Below are 19,408 nucleotides of genomic sequence, written 5' to 3'. Positions count from 1 at the left end.
ACACTGCATTGTAAGAGTGAATGTACAGACCCAAAATTGGTTTTCTGCGCGCTAGTCTTGATTAGGTCGCGTGCTGGCGCCAGATGCTCATGATCCATGAAGATGCCATGACTCTGGAACGTCTGTGTGGCGTACACATCTGTGCCAAGTCAGAAAAATCACTCCGGTCAGGTACTGGAGTTAAATTTCTGGCGTTTGAAACGCCACAGCTCGATATCAGTTAATGAGCTGTCACCCTGCTCCAGCTCCCCCTAAACTACTTCACGAAAACCCCATAGTGACTCCCGGGGTAACTTAACATGAAATAAACGCTTAAAATATCATAACTTATAGATAAAATCCAAATCCTTTATTGAAAAACAAATAATTTTATCCAAACAGAAGAATACACCACAGAGGAATAGGTATTATACTCATATTTAAAACGCTCAAGGTTAGCCAAGGAATAGTTTGCCAAAATTTTAGAAAGACAAATTTATAGAAAAAACAAAAAATACAACAATACGAAAACGTTCACAGTATAATATATTGTCACACAGTTGATAATATTATTGCAATTGTTTGCATAATTTTTATCATGTAAAGCTAAAGTAAATAAGTGCCAGCCACAATATTATAAATACATTTCATAAATACACTATCAATTGCTGTATAAATATATGTAAATATAAATACAAATTATCAATGCATAATCTTCAGTGTTGGACCAAAATATTTTTTTATAAAGTGACCGCTTTCTATCTTTAATCAAAGTGTATAGATATACATATAACTACACTGTGAACATTATAAAGTTAAACAATACTATCTAAATAACTGTTGATACAATTTTCTTATTGGACCTAATAGGAGACCTGCATGGATATGTTCACCCTCAATAAACTTCAATGGCCGCTGCACATGCAAAGCGTTACACCGATCAGCTGGTGGGCGAACACCGCCTCAACAGCTGACCTGTCTAGTGAAGAGCATAGGCACAAAAATCGCACCATATTGCAGTGCTCCTAATCAGTCCAGTTGTAATGATTAAGTATCAAAGAAAAAAACAGCAAGCCACCATGCAGCATCCCATTATAGATTAGTATAAGGCTAATTCAATCAAAGGGCATATTTACCTGAGCGAGGGTTAAACCTTTCAAGACCCCCTGACGTACGTTTTTCGCCTGCATTTTCAAGAGGGGCGTGTCCAGGTGGGAGGATGCTGCCTCAAATATACAGGTATGCCGCCAATGACATGAGCATGTTGCAAATACGGGGCGTATCAAAGTGTCCGAGATATATCTGGGCTCCCTTAGCGCATGACTGTTACCGCCTACCTCACAAAGTGAACCTCCTGGTACTTCTCTATGTACAATGTCTGTAGACAGTGAGGTACTAATCAGAGGGGTCATGGTCACACTAGTTTAGACTGGGCAATGATGATCTCAGATGATAAAACCTGCAATAGGTAAACGCTACACAGCGTAATAAATGACCTATTGTGTGTCACAGCCTCCATCTTCTGCTATCTTCAGATTACATGGCAAAAACCTGCGGACAGATTTCTTTTAAGGCTATGTTCACACATTGTGTTTTTGCCAGTGGCTTTATGCAAATAAATGCAGATAAAAACTTTTCTACCCGCAAAAGCAAAGATTCCAGAAATCTCATGTACTCGCAGACACACACTTGGTTTTTTTTTTGTTTTGTTTTTTTTGTTCATTTCTCACTGAAATGAAAAACTGCGGTGTTTTTGCTATGTCTTTGTGAACATAGCCTAAAGTAGCATAAATGCAAATGTAGGAAATCACTCTTTGCATTATAGTATTAAACATATATAAGAAAAATGTCGTTTTATACAGTGCTGTGTACGTTTTAGGTAAATGTGGGAAAAATCCTGTTAGAAAATGCTTTAAAAAATAGAAATGTTAAAAAAAAAAAACAATTCATAAAAAGGTGAACAAACTAGAGAAATGTAAATCCAATATTTGATGTGACCGACCTTTGCCTTCAAAACCGCATCAACTCTTAGGTACACCCACAAAGTCAGATTTTGTCAGATTATAGTCAGGTATATGAATAACCACTTATATCAAACAAGTGATAATGACCATCCTTTTCATATGTGGGTTCACACAGTCAGTGACTGAAACAGAAACAGCTGTGTTGGAGGTTCAGGTGGGTGACTGCAAAAGTGTTTTCCAAGGTGAGGTTGTGGAAGATGGTTTCATATCGCAATTCATACAGCATGGCAAGACACAAGGTAGGGTACAGAAAAATGGTAGTATGTGCTGTGAACGGTAAATTTCAAATGCTTAACTATAACAGAAGGACATTTGTGTGCCAAATACCTGCAGACACTCCTGATTGTACTGCTCTGCATCCAACCATGAAGCATGGGGAAAGTTCATAGCAAGTTTGTGGCTGCATTTCTGCAAGTGGTGTTGAGGATTTGTTTAATACTGAGAAATATGAGGGGCGATCCAAAAGTAATGATAATCCATAATAAACAATGAATATATTAAAAAAAAATAATTTATTTTTCAACATAGTCTCCTAACAAGTCGATACATTTAGTCCATCTCTTTTCTAAACTTAGAATTCCCTTCGAAAAAAATTCTTGATCTTGACCCTCAAAAAAAGCGGTTATCACGTCGCTATTGTCGTCAAATTTCTTGCCCCGGAGGTGTTCCTTGAGGCGAGGAAAGAGAAGTCACTGGGGGCTAGATCTGGTGAATGGGTGGGTGTTCTACCAGTTCAAAACCCGCTTCTTGAATGGTTGCCATGGCAACTGCAGCTTTGTGAGCCGGCGCGTTATCTTGGTGAAACAGCACTCCAGCCCGCAGTTTGCCGCGCCTTTTCTCCTTGATAGCCTCCCGCAATCTTCTGATTTGTTCTGCGTAGTAGGAGCCCGTAATAGTGGCTCCCTTCTCCAAATAGTCCACCATAATAATTCCTTCAGCGTCCCAAAAAACGGACGCCATAACCTTCCCCGCTGAGCTTGACACTTTGAATTTCTTCGGCGTCTGTTCGTCGGCTCGTTTCCATGTCATCGATTGTTGTTTAGTTTCGGGATCAAAGTGGTGGATCCAGGTCTCGTCCATGGTCAAAAAAGTGACAAAAAATTCTCCTTGTCTGCTTGGAACTTTTCGAGATTTGCTATTGAAATGTCAACTCGTTTCTTCTTTTGCTCGTCAGTTAACATTTTTGGCACCCAACGCGCGGAGACCTTTCTCATATGCAATTCTTTTGCAAGGATTCTTTGAACCATATGAGATCCCTGTGACCTCAGCTACATGTCTGATAGTCACTCTTCGATCTGCCAATACAACTTCTTCAACTTTGTATACGTTTTCTTCATTGTGGGGCGTGGATGGGCGTCCTTCACGATGTTCATCTTCCGTCGATGTTCTTCCCAGCTTAAATTCCTTCGCCCAGTATGCAACTGTGGAATATAGAGAAGAGTCCCCCAATGTTTCCACCAAGTCACTGTGTATGTCTTAGGTAGTCATTTTTTTCAAGTAGAGGTATTTGATGACAGCTCTGAGCTCGTTTTTTTCCATTTTGATGTTCACTCCTCGGCAGTTCATATTCAAATGAATGTAGCTCCCGGGAATCGTGGCCTATTTAAGTGATTTTTTTTTTTTTTTTTTTTTTTTTTTTTATTCCTCCCCCCCGGACTAGTGGGTACCTAAGAGAGAAGAAAACATTTTATTTTAATTTCTGTGTGCAATAGAAATAACCGATTATCATTTACTTTTGGATCGCCCCTCGTATAAGCAGATACTTATCCATTATGGAAAATCATCAAGGAGGTGACCACTTGGCTGCAAAGATATAGCTACTGTTATTAATGGTTATCTTGAAAAGTAAAGAACAGAGTCCTGGAAGTGATGATTTGGCCCCCACACAACCCTAATCTCAGCATCAAGTTTCTCTGGGATTACATGAGACAGAAGGATTTACATAATCCACATCCACGCACAATCTCTCCCAAGATGTTTGACAGAACGCCTCTGCCGAGTTACTTGAAAAATTGTGCGTGTACCTAGTAGAACTGATGCTGTTTTGTTTAGAAATTGCACGGTCACAGTAAATATTGATTTGATTAAGATTTCTCTTGTATTGATTTACTTTTTACTTTTCTAAAAAAATTGCTTTTAACACTAGATAGACATACAGTACAGACTAAAAGTTTGGACACACCTTCTCATTCAAAGTTTTCTTTATTTTCATGACTCTAAAAATTGTAGATTCACATTGAAGGCATCAAAACTATGAATTAAAACATGTGGAATTAAATACTTTAAGGTTCTTCAAAGTAGCCACCTTTTGCTTTGATTACTGCTTTGCACACTCTTGGCATTCTCTTGATGAGCTTCAAGATGTAGCCACCGGAAATGGGTTTTCCAACAGTCTTGAAGGAGTTCCCAGAGATGCTTAGCACTTGTTGGCCCTTTTGCCTTCACTCTGCGGTCCAGCTCACCCCAAACCATCTCGATTGGGTTCAGGTCTGGTGACTGTGGAGACCAGGTCATCTGGCGTAGCACCCCATCACTCTCCTTCTTAGTCAAATAGCCCTTACACAGCCTGGAGGTGTGTTTGGGGGTCAAAGTAGTAATGCAAGCAAAAAGTTGTTTCACACTTTAAGTATTTCATTCCACATGAGTTAATTCATAGTTTTGAGGTCTTCAATGTGAATCTACAATTTTCAAAGTCATGAAAATAAAGAAAACTCTTTAAATGAGGTGTGTCCAAACTTTTGGTCTGTACTATATATAGACTATATTATATATTTTTTTTGTAATGCATTCTTTCTTGGCAGTGGTTTTATTTAATTTTTTTTCTTTTTTTTTCTACCACCACAACCACCTAAAACACTTACACAGTTCTGTATGTCTCTTAGAATCACCACCATCCAATGTCTGTATAATGTAGTTTTCACATGCTGCTCTGTTGTCATTAGGCATAAAGACTGCATTTTAGCTGTCAGGTTATAATTTTGTCAGATACCAGGACTGACACAGTGGTGTGCAAAAGTTTGGGCACCCCTGGTCAAAATGCTGTTGTGAACAGATAAGCATGTTGAAGATGGTCTCTCTCTAAAAGGCATAAAATTAAAGATGACACATTTCCTTTTCTATTTTAAACAAAAATAATCGTTCCCATTTTGAAATTAACAAAAAGGGAAAATTGGCTAATGCAAAAGTTTGTGCACCCTGCATGGTTAGTACCTAGTAGAATTCCCTTTGGCAAGTACCACCACTTGTAAATATGTTTTATAGCAACCAAAAGTCTTTCAATTCTTGTTTGGGGTATTTTCATGCAGTACAGTGAGATTCCTGGGTCGTCTTGCATGCACTGCTCTTTTGAGGTCTAGCCACAGATTTTCAATAATGATCAGATCATGGGACTGTGCGGACTATTGCAAAACCCTTCAGCTTGTTGTCTTTCGTGGATTTTGGCATCTGTTTATGATCATTCTCCATTTGTAGAAGCCATCCTCTTTTAATCTTCAGCTTTTTTTTTTACAGATGGTGTTATGTTTGCATCAATAATTTGTTAAAATTTGAATCAATTCTTCCCTCTACCCGTGAAATGTTCTCTGCCATTAACTGCAACACAACCCCAAAGCATGATTGATCCAGCCCCATGCTTAAAAAGAACTTGTCACCAGGTTTTTCCATTATGACCTGCGGCCACCACCAGTGAGCTCTTATATACAGCATTCTGGAATACTGTATATAAGAGCCCATGCTGCTGTGTATAACGTAAAAATAACCATTATTATACTTTCGTAGGGGTTTGGCTGGTCTGATGGGTGTTGCTGCTCTGTCCGGCGCCTCCTCAGTCTTGTGTGATCGCCGTCCTCCTGCCCAGCCCTGTGTGCCTGACGCGTCTTTTACACACCATTACCTTCATTGCACTCCCGCACATACGCACTTTGATCTGCCCTGTTGAGGGCATCACCTTCTAGGTGAGTATATTAAGGGTGTTTTTTACGTTCTGCAGTGCGGCCTGGGCACTTATATACAGTGTTTTAGAATGCTGTATATAAGGACTCACTGGTAGTGGCCACAGGTCATAAGGGAAAAACCTGGTGACAGGTTCCCTTTAATGGTTGGGGTTATGTTCTCTTCCTGAAGTTCTGTGCCCTTTTTTCCCCCACAAATACCTCTTGATCATTGTGGCCAAAGAGTTTTATTTTAACCTCCTCGGTCCACAGGACTTGTTTCCAAAATGCATCAGGCTTGTTTAGATGTTCTTTTGCATTCTGACATTAAATTTTATGATGAGGATACAGGATAGGGTTTCTTTGGATGACTCTTCCAAGAAGTCCTATTTGTGCAGGGGTATCCGAACAGTATACCACAATTCCAGAGTCTGACAAATCTTCCTGAAGGTCTTTTGTAGTCAAGCAGGAGTTCTGATTTGCCTCTAGCAATCCTAAAAGCTGTTCTCACAGAAATTTTTCTGTAAAATAGCTGAAGTTGAAAATAGAATGGATTCTACAAATGGATAATTATCCTAAACAGGTCAAAAGCCACAATACCTCAAAAGATGCAAGCTGAAGGTTTTAAATGGCCTTCAGTCCTCTATTCTGAAAATCTGTGGCTAGACCTCAAAGGAGCAGTGCATGCAAGACAACCCAGGATCTCCCTGAACTGGATGACAAACAAGAATTGAAAGTCTCTTGGCTGGCTACAAAAAAGCATTTACAAACCTACCAGAGGGGGTGCTAACTCTCACTATTGTTCAATTGTTATTTTCTATATTTTTTACTAATGAATAAGCAAAGTTTGTTACCAAATGTGGCACTTGAACTGCATGTGTTCTTATTTTTAGTCTCGGCCCTCTTGTAAGTAAAGTAAAAGAATATCAAGTTGAGACTATTGTGGACACTCTCTGCACTAATATGTTGTCTGACAAGGAACAGCTACGTGATATATCGAGCATTGGACTGAAAACTGTAATTGGAGAGCTTCCGCCAGCTTCTAGTGGTGAGTTAGGGAGCATTCCCCTTACAATGAATGCTCAGCAGGCAGTTACTGATATTCTTTAGAAAATATGATTTGTTAGAATGGGAAAGTGCAGTTCATTACAACACAACGCGTCTGCTGTCTCTGTAATGGAGCCTGATTGCCATACTAGAATGTGCTTTAGTTACAATGAAGTTTCATGTTGAATGGCAAGTAAAGATCTTCAAAGCCATTGATACAGAAATAATATTGAATAATGGTATCCCTTTTTAGTTATACGAAGAATAACATTTGCTGAAACCAGTATACCACTTGTGATTAAATAGTGAGGCACCTCATTAAAGAGGTGGTTCAATACTTATTTTTCCAACCTCATCGATATAATGTTGAGCAACAAGGCTTCTCAGATACCTTGTGTTGCCAATAGTGCCTGTGAGCAGCGCTATTGCAGTCCGCTCACCCCCTTCTCGTGACCCCTGATGTTCTGTGACGTCAGGTCAACTTCCAGCTCACCTGACCTCTCCGCAGCCAGCCCCAATCTCTGTGAGTGACTGGTCTGTGAGCGGCGTTTCACCGCTTGTTAAAGCCCAGCATCTCCCTGCTCTCTCCTTCACTTCTGAGTGCCGCAAGCAGGATCGATGCAGGTCTGTAAGGCCCAGTGCCCACACTGCGGATTTTGATGTGGATTTTGACTTTTGATTTTCAGAAATCTGCAGCAAAATCTACATGTCCATTGTGAAGCCAGCAAAGTCTATGAGAATTCAGAAGTGCTGTGCCCATGTTGAGTATTTTTTCCCTTGCGTATTTGGTGCAGATTTTTTTTTTTTATCTGCACCAAATACGCAAGGGGAAAATAAGCAACGTGGGTACAGCACTTCTGAATTCTCATAGACTTTGCTGGCATCACAATGGACATGCAGATTTTGCTGCAGATTTCTGAAACTATGCATCAAAACTACACCGCGTGGGCACTGGGCCGTGATGAGCAGTGCAACGCTACCCACAACCCAGTCACTCGGAGACTGGGGCCGGCCACGGTGATGTCAGGTCAACTGGAAGTCGACGTGACATCTCCAGACTTCAGAGGTCACGGAGCCCGGGGGATCACGAGAAGGGGAGGAGCGGACTGCAATAGCGCCGCTCTCAGGCACTATTGCCAACACAAGGTATTTGAGAGAAGCCTTGTTTCTCAACATTATATCGATGTAGTTTGGAAAAACAAGTAGTGAACCACCTCTTGAAGACTTCACTGCTTAAGGGATCAGGTTTTTCTGAGACCCAACGTGTGCTGGGCTTGGGGGCTGGTGTACGTTTCTGGAGTAACATTACTTAATGATGTATCTTATGATGAATTTGACAGGCTGGCATGAATACACCAACCCCGTCCATGCTACGCCCATAATGGCATAGCCGGCTGTTATGGACGTGTAAACGCCAAGTCTCAATAATTTTGTACAGCTGTTCAATTGTGCAAAAATATTGTGACTTATTAAAGGTGTATACAATACATTTCTGGTGTAAGAGACTTCACCCCCAGAGTGTTTATCATTTTAAAGGAAATCTGTCAGTAACATGATCAGGCTCAACCTCAAAACTAAATAAAGGAAAGGGTGTAAATAGCGTTAAAATGATTATTTTTATTCAATAATTTAAAATAAGTATTCTTTACAAGTCCATATAAATAAAAAGCAGAAAAAAAGTCCCATAAATTATAGCAGCGGTTTTACTAGGAAAATTAAAGTGCATGGTGCCAAGATCACTTATTAAACTAAATATCTATCCATAATATATGACAAAGTGTACAGTGCAAGATTAAGTATCCAAATCATATGGTATATATGAGAGAGATTATGGTATAATGATCCTATGTAGTAAAATATGATTAACGTTTGTTTGATTTACAAGGAGAATTATACCTTAAGTGGTCTGTAAAGGCTCCAAAGTACACCACAATGCCCCGACGCGCGTTTCAGCGATTTACACAATCCTTTCCTTCATTTATTTGATCCTCACTGATTTTTATCTGAAGGCATTTTTGATATTTATTGAAATTTAATGGTGATCTTTATACGGAAATTTTGATTATCAACCTCAAAACTGTATATACGGACCTATAGGTTTTTAAATGTAAATCAGTTGGCTTGCAGGTCTTTATATCTTTTATACACAGCTGCATTCCCAATTTATTAGCGTTTTCATATGCAAATAAGTTCCTAAGTGCTCTGTGTGACAAAGCACTTATGAAACCTCTTTCCTGACCTTTTCTCTGCCCAGCATCAGTCGCTAGCTTGATCGCTCACGGTCTTTGTGATTTCTGGCCCCAATCAAGGAGGCTGGTGCTGTGCTGGGAAACAACCTTGTAAGGAAGAAGTTAGTTCTCACTCCCACAACACTTAGGGTACTTTCACACTTCCGTTTTTTTTTTGGCGCAATCCACTGTCTTGGGAATCAGCGGAATCCGTTAACGGATTCCGCTGTTTCCCATAGACTTCCATTGATGACGAATTGTGTCAAAAGTACCTGCGGTGCTTCCGTTGGCCGACGCTCCGTTGCTTCCACCGAGCGGAAGCAACGCTGAATGTAACGTTATTTGCTTGCATCAAAATGACGCCGACCAGTGGATTTCGTTGCTTCCGTTAAAATTTATAATTGCTCCCTATGGTAGCGGATTCCGTTACAAAGTGCTTTACAACGGAATCCGCTGCTGGATTCCGCTAATTTCTACTGAACATGCCCAGAATGAAAAAAATGAAAAAAAAAACAGAGCCGACGAATTCTGTTAGACGGACGCCAAACTGATGCAACGGGTCCGTTATTTCACAGGAATCAGCAAACTGATTTTTGTGAAATAACGGATGCGTTGCATCCGTTACACAACAAAAATAACGGATGCGTCAAAACGACGCTGCAATGGACCCAGCGGATTTCGCACAACGCAAGTGTGAAACTAGCCTTAGGCTGTGTGCCCACGGGCAGGTACGTCCACAGGTTTCCCGCAGCTGATCCCCGGAATCCGCAGCTATCCATTGCTGTGGGATTCCAGCGAAATAGCTCCGGTAAACCTGCGGACATTCATGGCACTTACCTGCGGAAGTCCCGGCCTCTAACTCCATGGTGGAGAGGTGGGATTTCTGCAGGTATTTCCGCAGGAATAATTGACATGCAGTTACATGCGGCTTCGGGACATTCGCAGCATGTTCCGCAGCCGCATACACCGCAGCATGGATACAGACACTCCCCATGTCCCATAGGATAACATGGGGAGTGTGTGTACTTGCTGAAACCTGCGGATTTATCTATAAAGTCAAGATAAATCCGCAGGTTTTCCATCGCAAAATCTGCGCGTACATTTTCCCATGGGCACATAGCTTTAATGCCTAGTTTATATATGCACTGATGCAACTAATAAGATATAAAGAAGGTGACGCAATTACATTTCAAAGACCTGCATACACATACATGTGGTTGGGCAGGGATGGTGACTCATTGATCTCACTGACAGATTCCCTTCTAATTCCCATAAATAAAAATAAAAATGTGCAAATTACTGCAGTTACCTTTTTTTTTTTCCCTTGAGTTTTAGACGTTAGTTTTAGCCAGTCTTACTAACCTGCTAACGATTGCCTTATACCTGGATTGCTAATAATTCCCCCCAAAATAGATCTTTTCCGACCTCTATCTTTTAGTTGTTACTTTAAGAAAATAAGATACTCTGATAACTGTCTTTTTAAACTACAGGTTCTGCTTTGGCTGCAAATGTTTGCAAGAAAATTACTGGTCGTCTCACAAGTGCTATTGCAAAGCAGGAGGATGTGTCCGTGCAGCTGGAAGCCCTGGACATCATGGCTGATATGCTGAGCAGGTACAACTTACCTTGGCCACTCTTTATACTGGGGTGAATCACTGGAAAGTATTGCCATAGATTACATTTTACATACCAAATGGTTGATATTTGGGTTTCTTTCTTCAGACAGGGCGGTTTGCTTGTTAATTTCCATCCTTCAATTCTGAGCTGTTTGCTTCCACAATTAACAAGCCCAAGACTGGCTGTAAGGAAAAGAACCATCATTGCACTTGGCCATCTGGTTATGAGTTGTGGGAACATTGTATTCATTGATCTCATTGAGCACCTCTTGACGGAGCTTTCTAAAAATGATTCCATGTCTACCACTAGGACCTACATACAGTGCATTGCTGCCATCAGTAGGCAGGCCGGTCACAGGATTGGTAAGTAGAAGACTGTAATATTGGTATGCTCTTCATGTATGTTTTCAGTATATCACAGCATCTATATATGTCATAAAATTCTTGTTGCAGGGGAATATTTGGAGAAGATAATTCCACTTGTGGTTAAATTTTGTAACATTGATGATGATGAACTAAGAGAATACTGCATACAGGCTTTTGAATCATTTGTTAGAAGGTAGGTTAAAATGTTTCTGTTGACTCCTACCTACGCATGAAGCCGGATGTAGCCTGTGTTCAGCTCACATTATGGTTCTATGTTTGGCTAAAGCTCTTGGTATATTAGCCATGTGGATTCCTAAAGGCTCTGTTAGCCAATGGAGGCTAAGAGTGTCATTTTGGCCTTTGTCCAGATTGAATTACAGTGGAACCTCGCTTAGGCTACTTTCACACCTCCGGTTTCTGCAATGCGGCACAATACGGCACTCTGCAGAAAAACCGCAACCGTTTTTTTTTTGCCGCTGGTTGCGTTTTTTTTTGCATAGACTTACATTAGTGCCGTATTGTGCCGCAGGGGCTTGCGTTCGGTCCGGTTTTTGCCGCATGTGGCAGATTTAGCCGATGCGGCGGCCGGATAGAACGTTCCCTGCAACGTTTTTTGCTCCGGCAAAAATAGCCGCATCACGCCGCATCCGGCCGCTGCGGCGCATTTTCAATGCATGCCTATGGACGCCGGATGCGGGAAAAAACGCATCCGGCCGCCGCATGCAGTTTTTTCCACTGCGCATGCTCAGTAGCGTGCCGCAACCGGAAAAAAAACGGACCGGCCGCATGTAAAAACTTATGCAAAGGATGCGGTGTTTTTGCCGCATCCGTTGCATAGGTTTCACAGCCGGATTGAGCCGCACGGCTCAAACCGAATGTGTGAAAGTAGCCTTAACGAGTAAGGCTGCTTTCAAACTACGTCTTTTTAACATGCGTCCTGAACGTTTTTTTAACGCAGAAACGGATCCAGTGCAAATGCGTTTTCATTTCAATGCATTTGCAATGGACTCGCGTTAACATGCGTTCACCTGCGTTTGCGTGCGTTATAGTGAGGATCCAGCGAGTTGCAGTTTTTTAACATCTTTCAAAAACGCTACTTGTAGCGTTTTTGAGCTGTGTCCAACTTCTGCAAATTGCTGGATCCTGACTAAACAGCATGCAAACGCATGTGAACGCTGGCATGCTGGTAGGCAGGATCCTGCTTGCTCTACTGAGCATGCCCAGAAGCCAGCCTCCGTGATCAGTCTATCTCTCTCCTCCCTCTGTCTCTCTCCCCCTCTCTCTCTCTGTCTCTCCCCCTCCCTCTCCCCCACCTGAGAGCTGCGGACACTCGTAACCAAGGTAAATATCGGGTAACCACTTATCTTAGTTACTCGATGTTTACGTTGGTAACGTGTGCAGGGAGCCCGGCTCATAGCAGCTGCAGACGCTTGTAACCAAAGTAAATATCGGGTATCCAAGCAAGTTACCCGATGCTTACCTTGGTTACGAGCCTCGCAGCTGTCAGATGCCGGCTCCCAGTCTGGCACGTTTAGTTCCCCTTACTCCCGATCACATGACTCCAATGCCCGCCCCTAAACATCCAGTGACAGGATCCTGCAAAATAAGACATGCGTTTGCATGCATTTTTTGCTGTAAAAGCAGGATCCGCTTTTGCAGCAAAAAACCGTTCAGGACGCATGTTAAAAAGACGTAGTGTGAAAGCAGCCTTACCCACTTAACGAGAATTCCGCTTAAAAAGCAAAGCTTTCTGTAAATTTGTAACTCTGTTTACGAGAAAGCTTTGCTGTACGAGCAAAATACTCACCGCACACACTTCCAGTTCCATACATCCACCGCGCTCTGACCCGGTCTTGCAGTCCACACAAACACACACAAACAAACACGCACGCACGCACACACATACAGTATTATGCTCACCTTACCTCCCGTTCCATCGCCGGCCTGATGGTTCTTGTAGTCCGCTGGTACAACGCGAAGAGGGAGGAATCCTCGCGGCGAACTACAAGACCCAGGAGGCCGGCGATGGAACGGAAGGTAAGGTGAGCATAATGTGTGTTTGTGTATACTTGTGTGGAATGGTACAATAGGGGACCAGGATGGGACATTTAACAAGTTGTGTAAGGAATTGTCTGCATTGCAATGATTTCCTATGGGAAATCTTGCTTTGCTGAATGAGTAACTTGGTTAACAAGCACAGTCCCAGAACGGATTGTTCTCGTTAACCAAGGTTCCACTGTATTAGTATATCTACAGCCTTTCGTTGGGAATGTAAATCAGGAGCTTCTTCCAGCATTATACACACGCTCAAAATGTAATGTGGACATAGTGTACTGCCAATGTGCATATCTTCAGTACAGTTCATGCTGAAAATTAATCCACTTTTAGAAAAATAAAGTAGTAGGTTGAAAATGTAAAGAGAACCCATCACCATGAAAACACCATCTGATCTTCAGACTCCATGTTATAGAGCAGGGGGAGCTGAGTAGATTGATGGATGGTTTGTGGGAAAAGATTCAGTATAATCTTGATTTCATCGTCAAACCTCTGCTCTTCTTGGGACTTTGTCCGATCAGTGACTGACAGCTGCCATTGAAAAAGTATGTATAAAGAGATGGCTAACAGTCAATTATGGGACTGCCCACCAAACCAAAAGTCCCAGAAAGAGTAGAGCATTTTAATTCCTAAAACACAGGTTTGTCTGTTACATGGTTTTGTGAATAAAACCAAACCTATTATTCCACTCAGGTTCTCTGCTCTATAACAGGCTGCACGCAGATCAAACTGAATTTTCATGGTCACAGATTCACCCTGAGTGTCCTGGAGAAAGGACAAGTTTTTTTTTTTTTTTTCCTTCCCCCACTGCTGAAGTGGCGCTTTAAATGTAAACCCCTTTAACGCCTCCAGTCCTACGGTGCCATTTTGCACCTGTAGTTTGACTGGCCAGACATCGGCTGTTACGTCACATCACGTCACAGGTGCTCAATGCAAGTCTGAGAGCCAGAACGAGGCTCCAATAGAGATGCTTTGAAGAGTGACCTCTGGCTACTTCCATAAAACACTGGAGCTGCCATCAGGTTACCTTTCAGCAGAGACCGATCACCCCCGGAAAAGGATGAAGGCGGCTGAAGGTGAGTAGAAGACAGGGCTTGGGGGACTTAGATTTAAAGCACCATTGCAGCGGTGCAGTAAAAAAAAAAAAAAACTGCTGCAATGGTGCTTTTAAGTGAAGCTTAAGGATATTAGATGACTCAGACACATTAGTGTTCCTTGAATCCCTGTGTCATAAGAGGAGCTGCTGATAAGTCTTTGGCTTTACCCAGAAGGAAACGAGATAGGATGATGAATCTTTACATTTATTCCACATAGTCTCCACTGATGTCAACACACTTCTTACATCGGTATTCCAAGTTATGTAAGCCTAGCAAAAAGACAGATTTCGGTTGTGCCTCAAACCAAGCATCCGTAGCAGTCATGGCATCAGAAATGGTGTGAAATGTGGTACCGTTGAAGGGTTTCTTCAGGTTTGGAAACAGTTGAAAGCCGGAGCGAGCTAGGTCTGATGAATAAGGTGGGTGGTCAATCAGCTTGAAGCCCAAGTCTACCAGTTTTGCCGTGGTCACTTGTGCAGTGTGACCGGAGGCGTTGTCTTGCAGGAACAAGATTCCTTTGGACAGCTTGCTGCACTTTTTGGCCTTTAGAACTGCCTTCAATTGTTCCAAAAGTTCAATGTAATACCTTGCATTGATGGTGGAACCCTTTTGAAGGTAGTCCACTAGCAGCACGCCCTCCTTATTCCAGAACACAGACGCCATCACCTTAGTGGCTGATTTTTGCACCCTGAACTTCTTTGGATGAGGAGAACCACTGTGCCTCCTCTCTTTTGACTGCTCCTTGTTTTCAGGGTCATACAAATTAATTCAGGTCTTATCCATAGTAACCAGTCGATCCAGGAAGTTCTTATCAGTCCGGAAATGCTGACAAATGGACCGGGAAGTTCTCACTCGCATGCTTCTCTGATCTTGTCAAACATTTGGGGACCCACTTTGCAGATAGCTTCCTCATGTCTAAATGTTCATGGATGACACAAACATGTTCACGCGAAATCCCCATGAGGTCTGCTATTGCTTTAGCTGAAATTCATCGGTTCTCCAGTATGAGGTTGTGCACAGCATTGAAGATCTCCGGAACAACCACCCCTCTCGATCGTCCAGGACGTTCCTCATCATTGATGCTGAAGTGGCCTGTTTTATATTTGGCAACCCAGTTACTGTGGAATATGAAGGGCTTAAAAAATATGCAATTTTTGACTCTGACATGCTTTCTTTTCATGCACTTTCAACATTATGGTCATACATCAGCTGAGGGGCTCAGAAAAAAGATAAATGAATTACAAACATTCCTGTCAGAACAAGCTCTGTGGCTGATTCTCAGTCAACTTGCAACAGAGGCTATATTACCTGCCGCCATGAAAATACAGTCCAATCTGCAGGTGCCAGTTTATAGAGTAGGGGAAGCGGAGCAGATTGCTATGGTTTTGTGGGAAAACATTCAGAATGTGATTTAATCCTTAAAGGCAATGTGTCACCAGGTTTTTTTTTTTTTTCCACCTAATCCGAGAGCAGCATAATGTTGGGACAGAGATCCTTATTACAGCAGTGTCACTTATTGGGCTGCTTAATGTAGTTTTGATAATCTGCTGATTAATCAGTGATTTTTATCATTATAGGGCTGCTTGGCGTGCTGCCAGGTAGTCCAGCATATTCATGAGGTCTGTCATTGCTAGATCTGCAGTAGAGAAAACATTGATGACCGCAAACAGCTCAAGTAAGTGACACATCGCTGGAATCAGGGTCTCTGTCTCTACATTATGCTGCTCTCAGATGAGGGAGGAAAAGCCTGGTGACAGATTCCTTTTAAACCTTTGTTCTTTCTGGAAGTTTTTGAACAGTGGATGGTCCTATTAGTGACACAGCTTTCTCGATATGTACACTCGTACAAGGAAAGCTGTCAGTCACTGATAGGACCGCCCACTGGACCAAATTGCCCAGGACTAACAGGAATTTAAATGAATGATTTATTAAATCACAGATTATACTGAGTCTTTAATAAAACTATATCAATCTACTCAGCCCCCCCACTCTAAACTGGTGTTTGCAGATTAAACTGTATTTGTATGCTGACCGCTTACTCGGGCCCCATTATACCCCATGCTACCATTATACTCTTCCTAACAAACGCATTTTAGTGTCTTCTAGATTACTGTATATACCAAAAATAATTTCATTAGCTGCGGTTGTCATATGCTAATTAGTGGGTGACTAGTAATGGGGGTGTTTTTCCCAGATCAATCGTCCCACAAATTATCGTGTGTTTGTGTAACATTATTTGCAAGGGCAACATCACCGCCGGCTATTTACAAATCTCTGCCTCCCGATCCATGACCAGGCTTACTTCGTACCCCAGCTTTATCTGTGCATGTCCATAGAATCACTGGTGACACAGAACTTGGCCAGCAATTACCACCGCCTCTGCAAATCCTGCGGCTGGCTGTTATGTCACTGCTACCTCCTTCCCTTGGCATTGTTGCTGTACCAGTGATGTTTGGGCCCAAACACCTGGCTTAATGCGCATGCAATTGAGGCAGAGATTTGGTTACATTGCTTTTACAAGACATGCTACATGCGCCCATGGGGGTGTGAGAACATGATTAGGATGACTGGCCTGGATAAACCAGTGCCAAATCTTCTGTAGTTTAACATTGGAGGTCTAAAAGAGGTGGCCCTCTAGTGGATCTCCAGGCCTGTAATGTCCTATAGTATCTAGAAAGAGATTGCAGTCATCAGCACAGAATGACACTGCATCTTAATCTTTCTTACAGGTGCCCCAAGGAAGTGTATCCACATGTTTCCACTATCATAAATATCTGTCTCAAGTACTTGACTTATGATCCAAATTACAACTATGATGATGAAGATGAAGATGAAAATGCGATGGATGCTGATGGTGTCGATGATGACGATCAAGGTATTGTGAACAAGTGATGTAAAGGTTATCCAAAATTTAAACTCCCTGCAGATCTACAAAAAACACTGACTGGAATTTCTTCATATGGTTTTTTTATGTATGAAGTGTGAACTGTTATAATGCACTGACCAGCCAAGTATAAATGAAGATTTGTGCTTGGTTTGACTTTTCATCAAGAGACTAACAAATTTCTGTGTGGCCACAGGTAGTGATGACGAGTACAGCGATGATGATGATATGAGTTGGAAGGTGCGCCGTGCAGCTGCTAAGTGCCTGGATGCCGTGGTCAGCACTCGCCATGAGATGCTGCCTGAGTTCTACAAGACGGTGTCTCCAGCACTAATAGCCAGGTTCAAGGAACGTGAAGAGAATGTTAAGGCTGATGTGTTCCATGCATATCTATCACTTCTGAAGCAAACCAGGCCTGTACAAAGCTGGCTTTGTGACCCAGATGCAATGGAGCAGGGAGAGACACCCTTGACTATGCTGCAGAGCCAGGTTGGTGACTTTATCACCTATTTTATGTAATTAATTTTATTGTATTTTGTTTTGGGTTTTTTTTTTGTTTTTGTTTTTATGTAACAGGGAAAGGTAAAAAATTAAAAGCATGTTAGGGATTTGTATTACTTTACCATCAGGCATGTAGGAATGTTATTGCACATTTGGAGGGTAGTCACCAAGCATTACATCAACTATTAAGCGCCCAGACCCTACTCTAATTGGACTCTGGCTTGATCTTTGCTTGGTTTTCTGCAGTTGCAAGTCCTCACCCAATATGTGAACGATCATGACTGTTCCTGAAGGTATTGAAAGTATCTGACTCCCTCGTAACTACACTAAGTACAAAGCTAAAATGAGTAAAGACCCCTTCATACCTGCTAATTAGCATTATGTACGTTTTTTACAAACTCATTCCCATTTATTGACCAGAGTGATCAATCACAAGCAAAACTCCAGTCTTTGGGTGATTGGATTGTTATCTATGTATATAAACCATCTTTATTGGCAGCACAGCGCCCTGTGCAACCTGCCCATAACATGTGCGGTATACATACAGAATGATCGTATTATTGTTTGGCTCACCGGCCTGTGATAGGCTAAAGGAAAACTGACTTGAATATTGTCGATCAGCGCTTGTTAATGGCCAGTGTGAGTGGGTCATAAAACAAAGATTAAATAAAAGTAACAAAAAAAATTCAATTCGTGTCAATGATCCAGGAGTCCAGTAGTGTAAACAAAGATCCGTTCAATAATAGTAGAGCGGATTTTGAGTAATTGTCTGTCCAGGCGAGCTCTATTCCCTCTGCTTATGCCGCTCTTATTTACCTTTTATGGTAAGTGCTGCAAATGAGGCTTTCCAAGAGTTCTGTAGAGTCTGGGTTGAGGGGAACTCGGTAAGGCTATTGGGGATTATCTTGGAAAGCGGAAGTGTTTACATTCTGCTCTCCATGAGGTTTTTTTGCCTTAGAAATGCTGCTAGATATCTTAAATCATCGTTCCTTGGCTTATAGTACACTCCTCCATAATGAACCTAATTTTCTTACATTAGCAAAGGTTCCTATGACTTCACAGTAGTGCTGTGCCCTCCTTTCCACTGTTGTGATCTGGCCATATAGTCCAGTCACATGGTGAATAGACACATTAGTTGAGCCATGTAGTTAAATCATCAAACCTTTTATGGGGTGCCTTATCTTGTAGTTAAAAATGCACACGTGCTGACCATGCACTTAGCTTTGTCCCTGTATGCAGATTGTCAACTGCACAAAAGTACGCCCCAAAAACATTTGACTCCTATCAACAGGACACGTCTAATGTTTCTGTGCACCGTGTGACTAGTAAACATGGTGGGGTTTTGTGACTGTTAAAGTAGTCAAAGCATACACTTTCAGCAGTAAATTTCATAGATCCTTATGAAGGGAAATGCCTGTTGAGGGGAAAATCTTTTTTTGAGAATTGACCATTTAAAATTTCTTTAAGGAAATATCTTACTGTCTGAGCTTTTGACCATGTAAATAGTCATTATAAATCCTTTTGTGTATGTAGGTACCTAACATTGTTAAGGCGCTGCATAAACAGATGAAGGAAAAGAGTGTGAAGACGCGGCAGTGTTGTTTTAATATGCTGACTGAGTTAGTAAATGTTCTACCTGGGGCCCTGACACAACATGTTCCTGTTCTTGTGCCAGGTACGTG

At 41.8% G+C, this 19,408-nt stretch overlaps 1 protein-coding gene across 1 annotated transcript in view; it reads left to right on the top strand.

Moving 5' to 3' along the window:
• The first annotated feature begins 6,829 nt into the window (after positions 1-6,829).
• The window catches only part of CAND1 (cullin associated and neddylation dissociated 1), a 28,132-nt gene continuing 15,553 nt past the window's right edge, over positions 6,830-19,408 (top strand). The window contains exons 1-7 of the mRNA XM_075344831.1: positions 6,830-6,980; positions 10,698-10,821; positions 10,930-11,186; positions 11,277-11,382; positions 17,071-17,216; positions 17,422-17,714; positions 19,260-19,401. Of these exons, the coding sequence (XP_075200946.1) occupies positions 6,896-6,980; positions 10,698-10,821; positions 10,930-11,186; positions 11,277-11,382; positions 17,071-17,216; positions 17,422-17,714; positions 19,260-19,401 (1,153 nt within the window). The 5' untranslated portion in view covers positions 6,830-6,895. The remainder of the gene's footprint in view (positions 6,981-10,697; positions 10,822-10,929; positions 11,187-11,276; positions 11,383-17,070; positions 17,217-17,421; positions 17,715-19,259; positions 19,402-19,408) is intronic.

Source organism: Anomaloglossus baeobatrachus, chromosome 4, assembly GCF_048569485.1.
Source record: "Anomaloglossus baeobatrachus isolate aAnoBae1 chromosome 4, aAnoBae1.hap1, whole genome shotgun sequence".
Classification (NCBI taxonomy): Eukaryota; Metazoa; Chordata; class Amphibia; order Anura; family Aromobatidae; genus Anomaloglossus; species Anomaloglossus baeobatrachus.
Note: the sequence above shows the minus strand (reverse complement) of the source record. Positions and strands in the feature narration are given on the sequence as shown.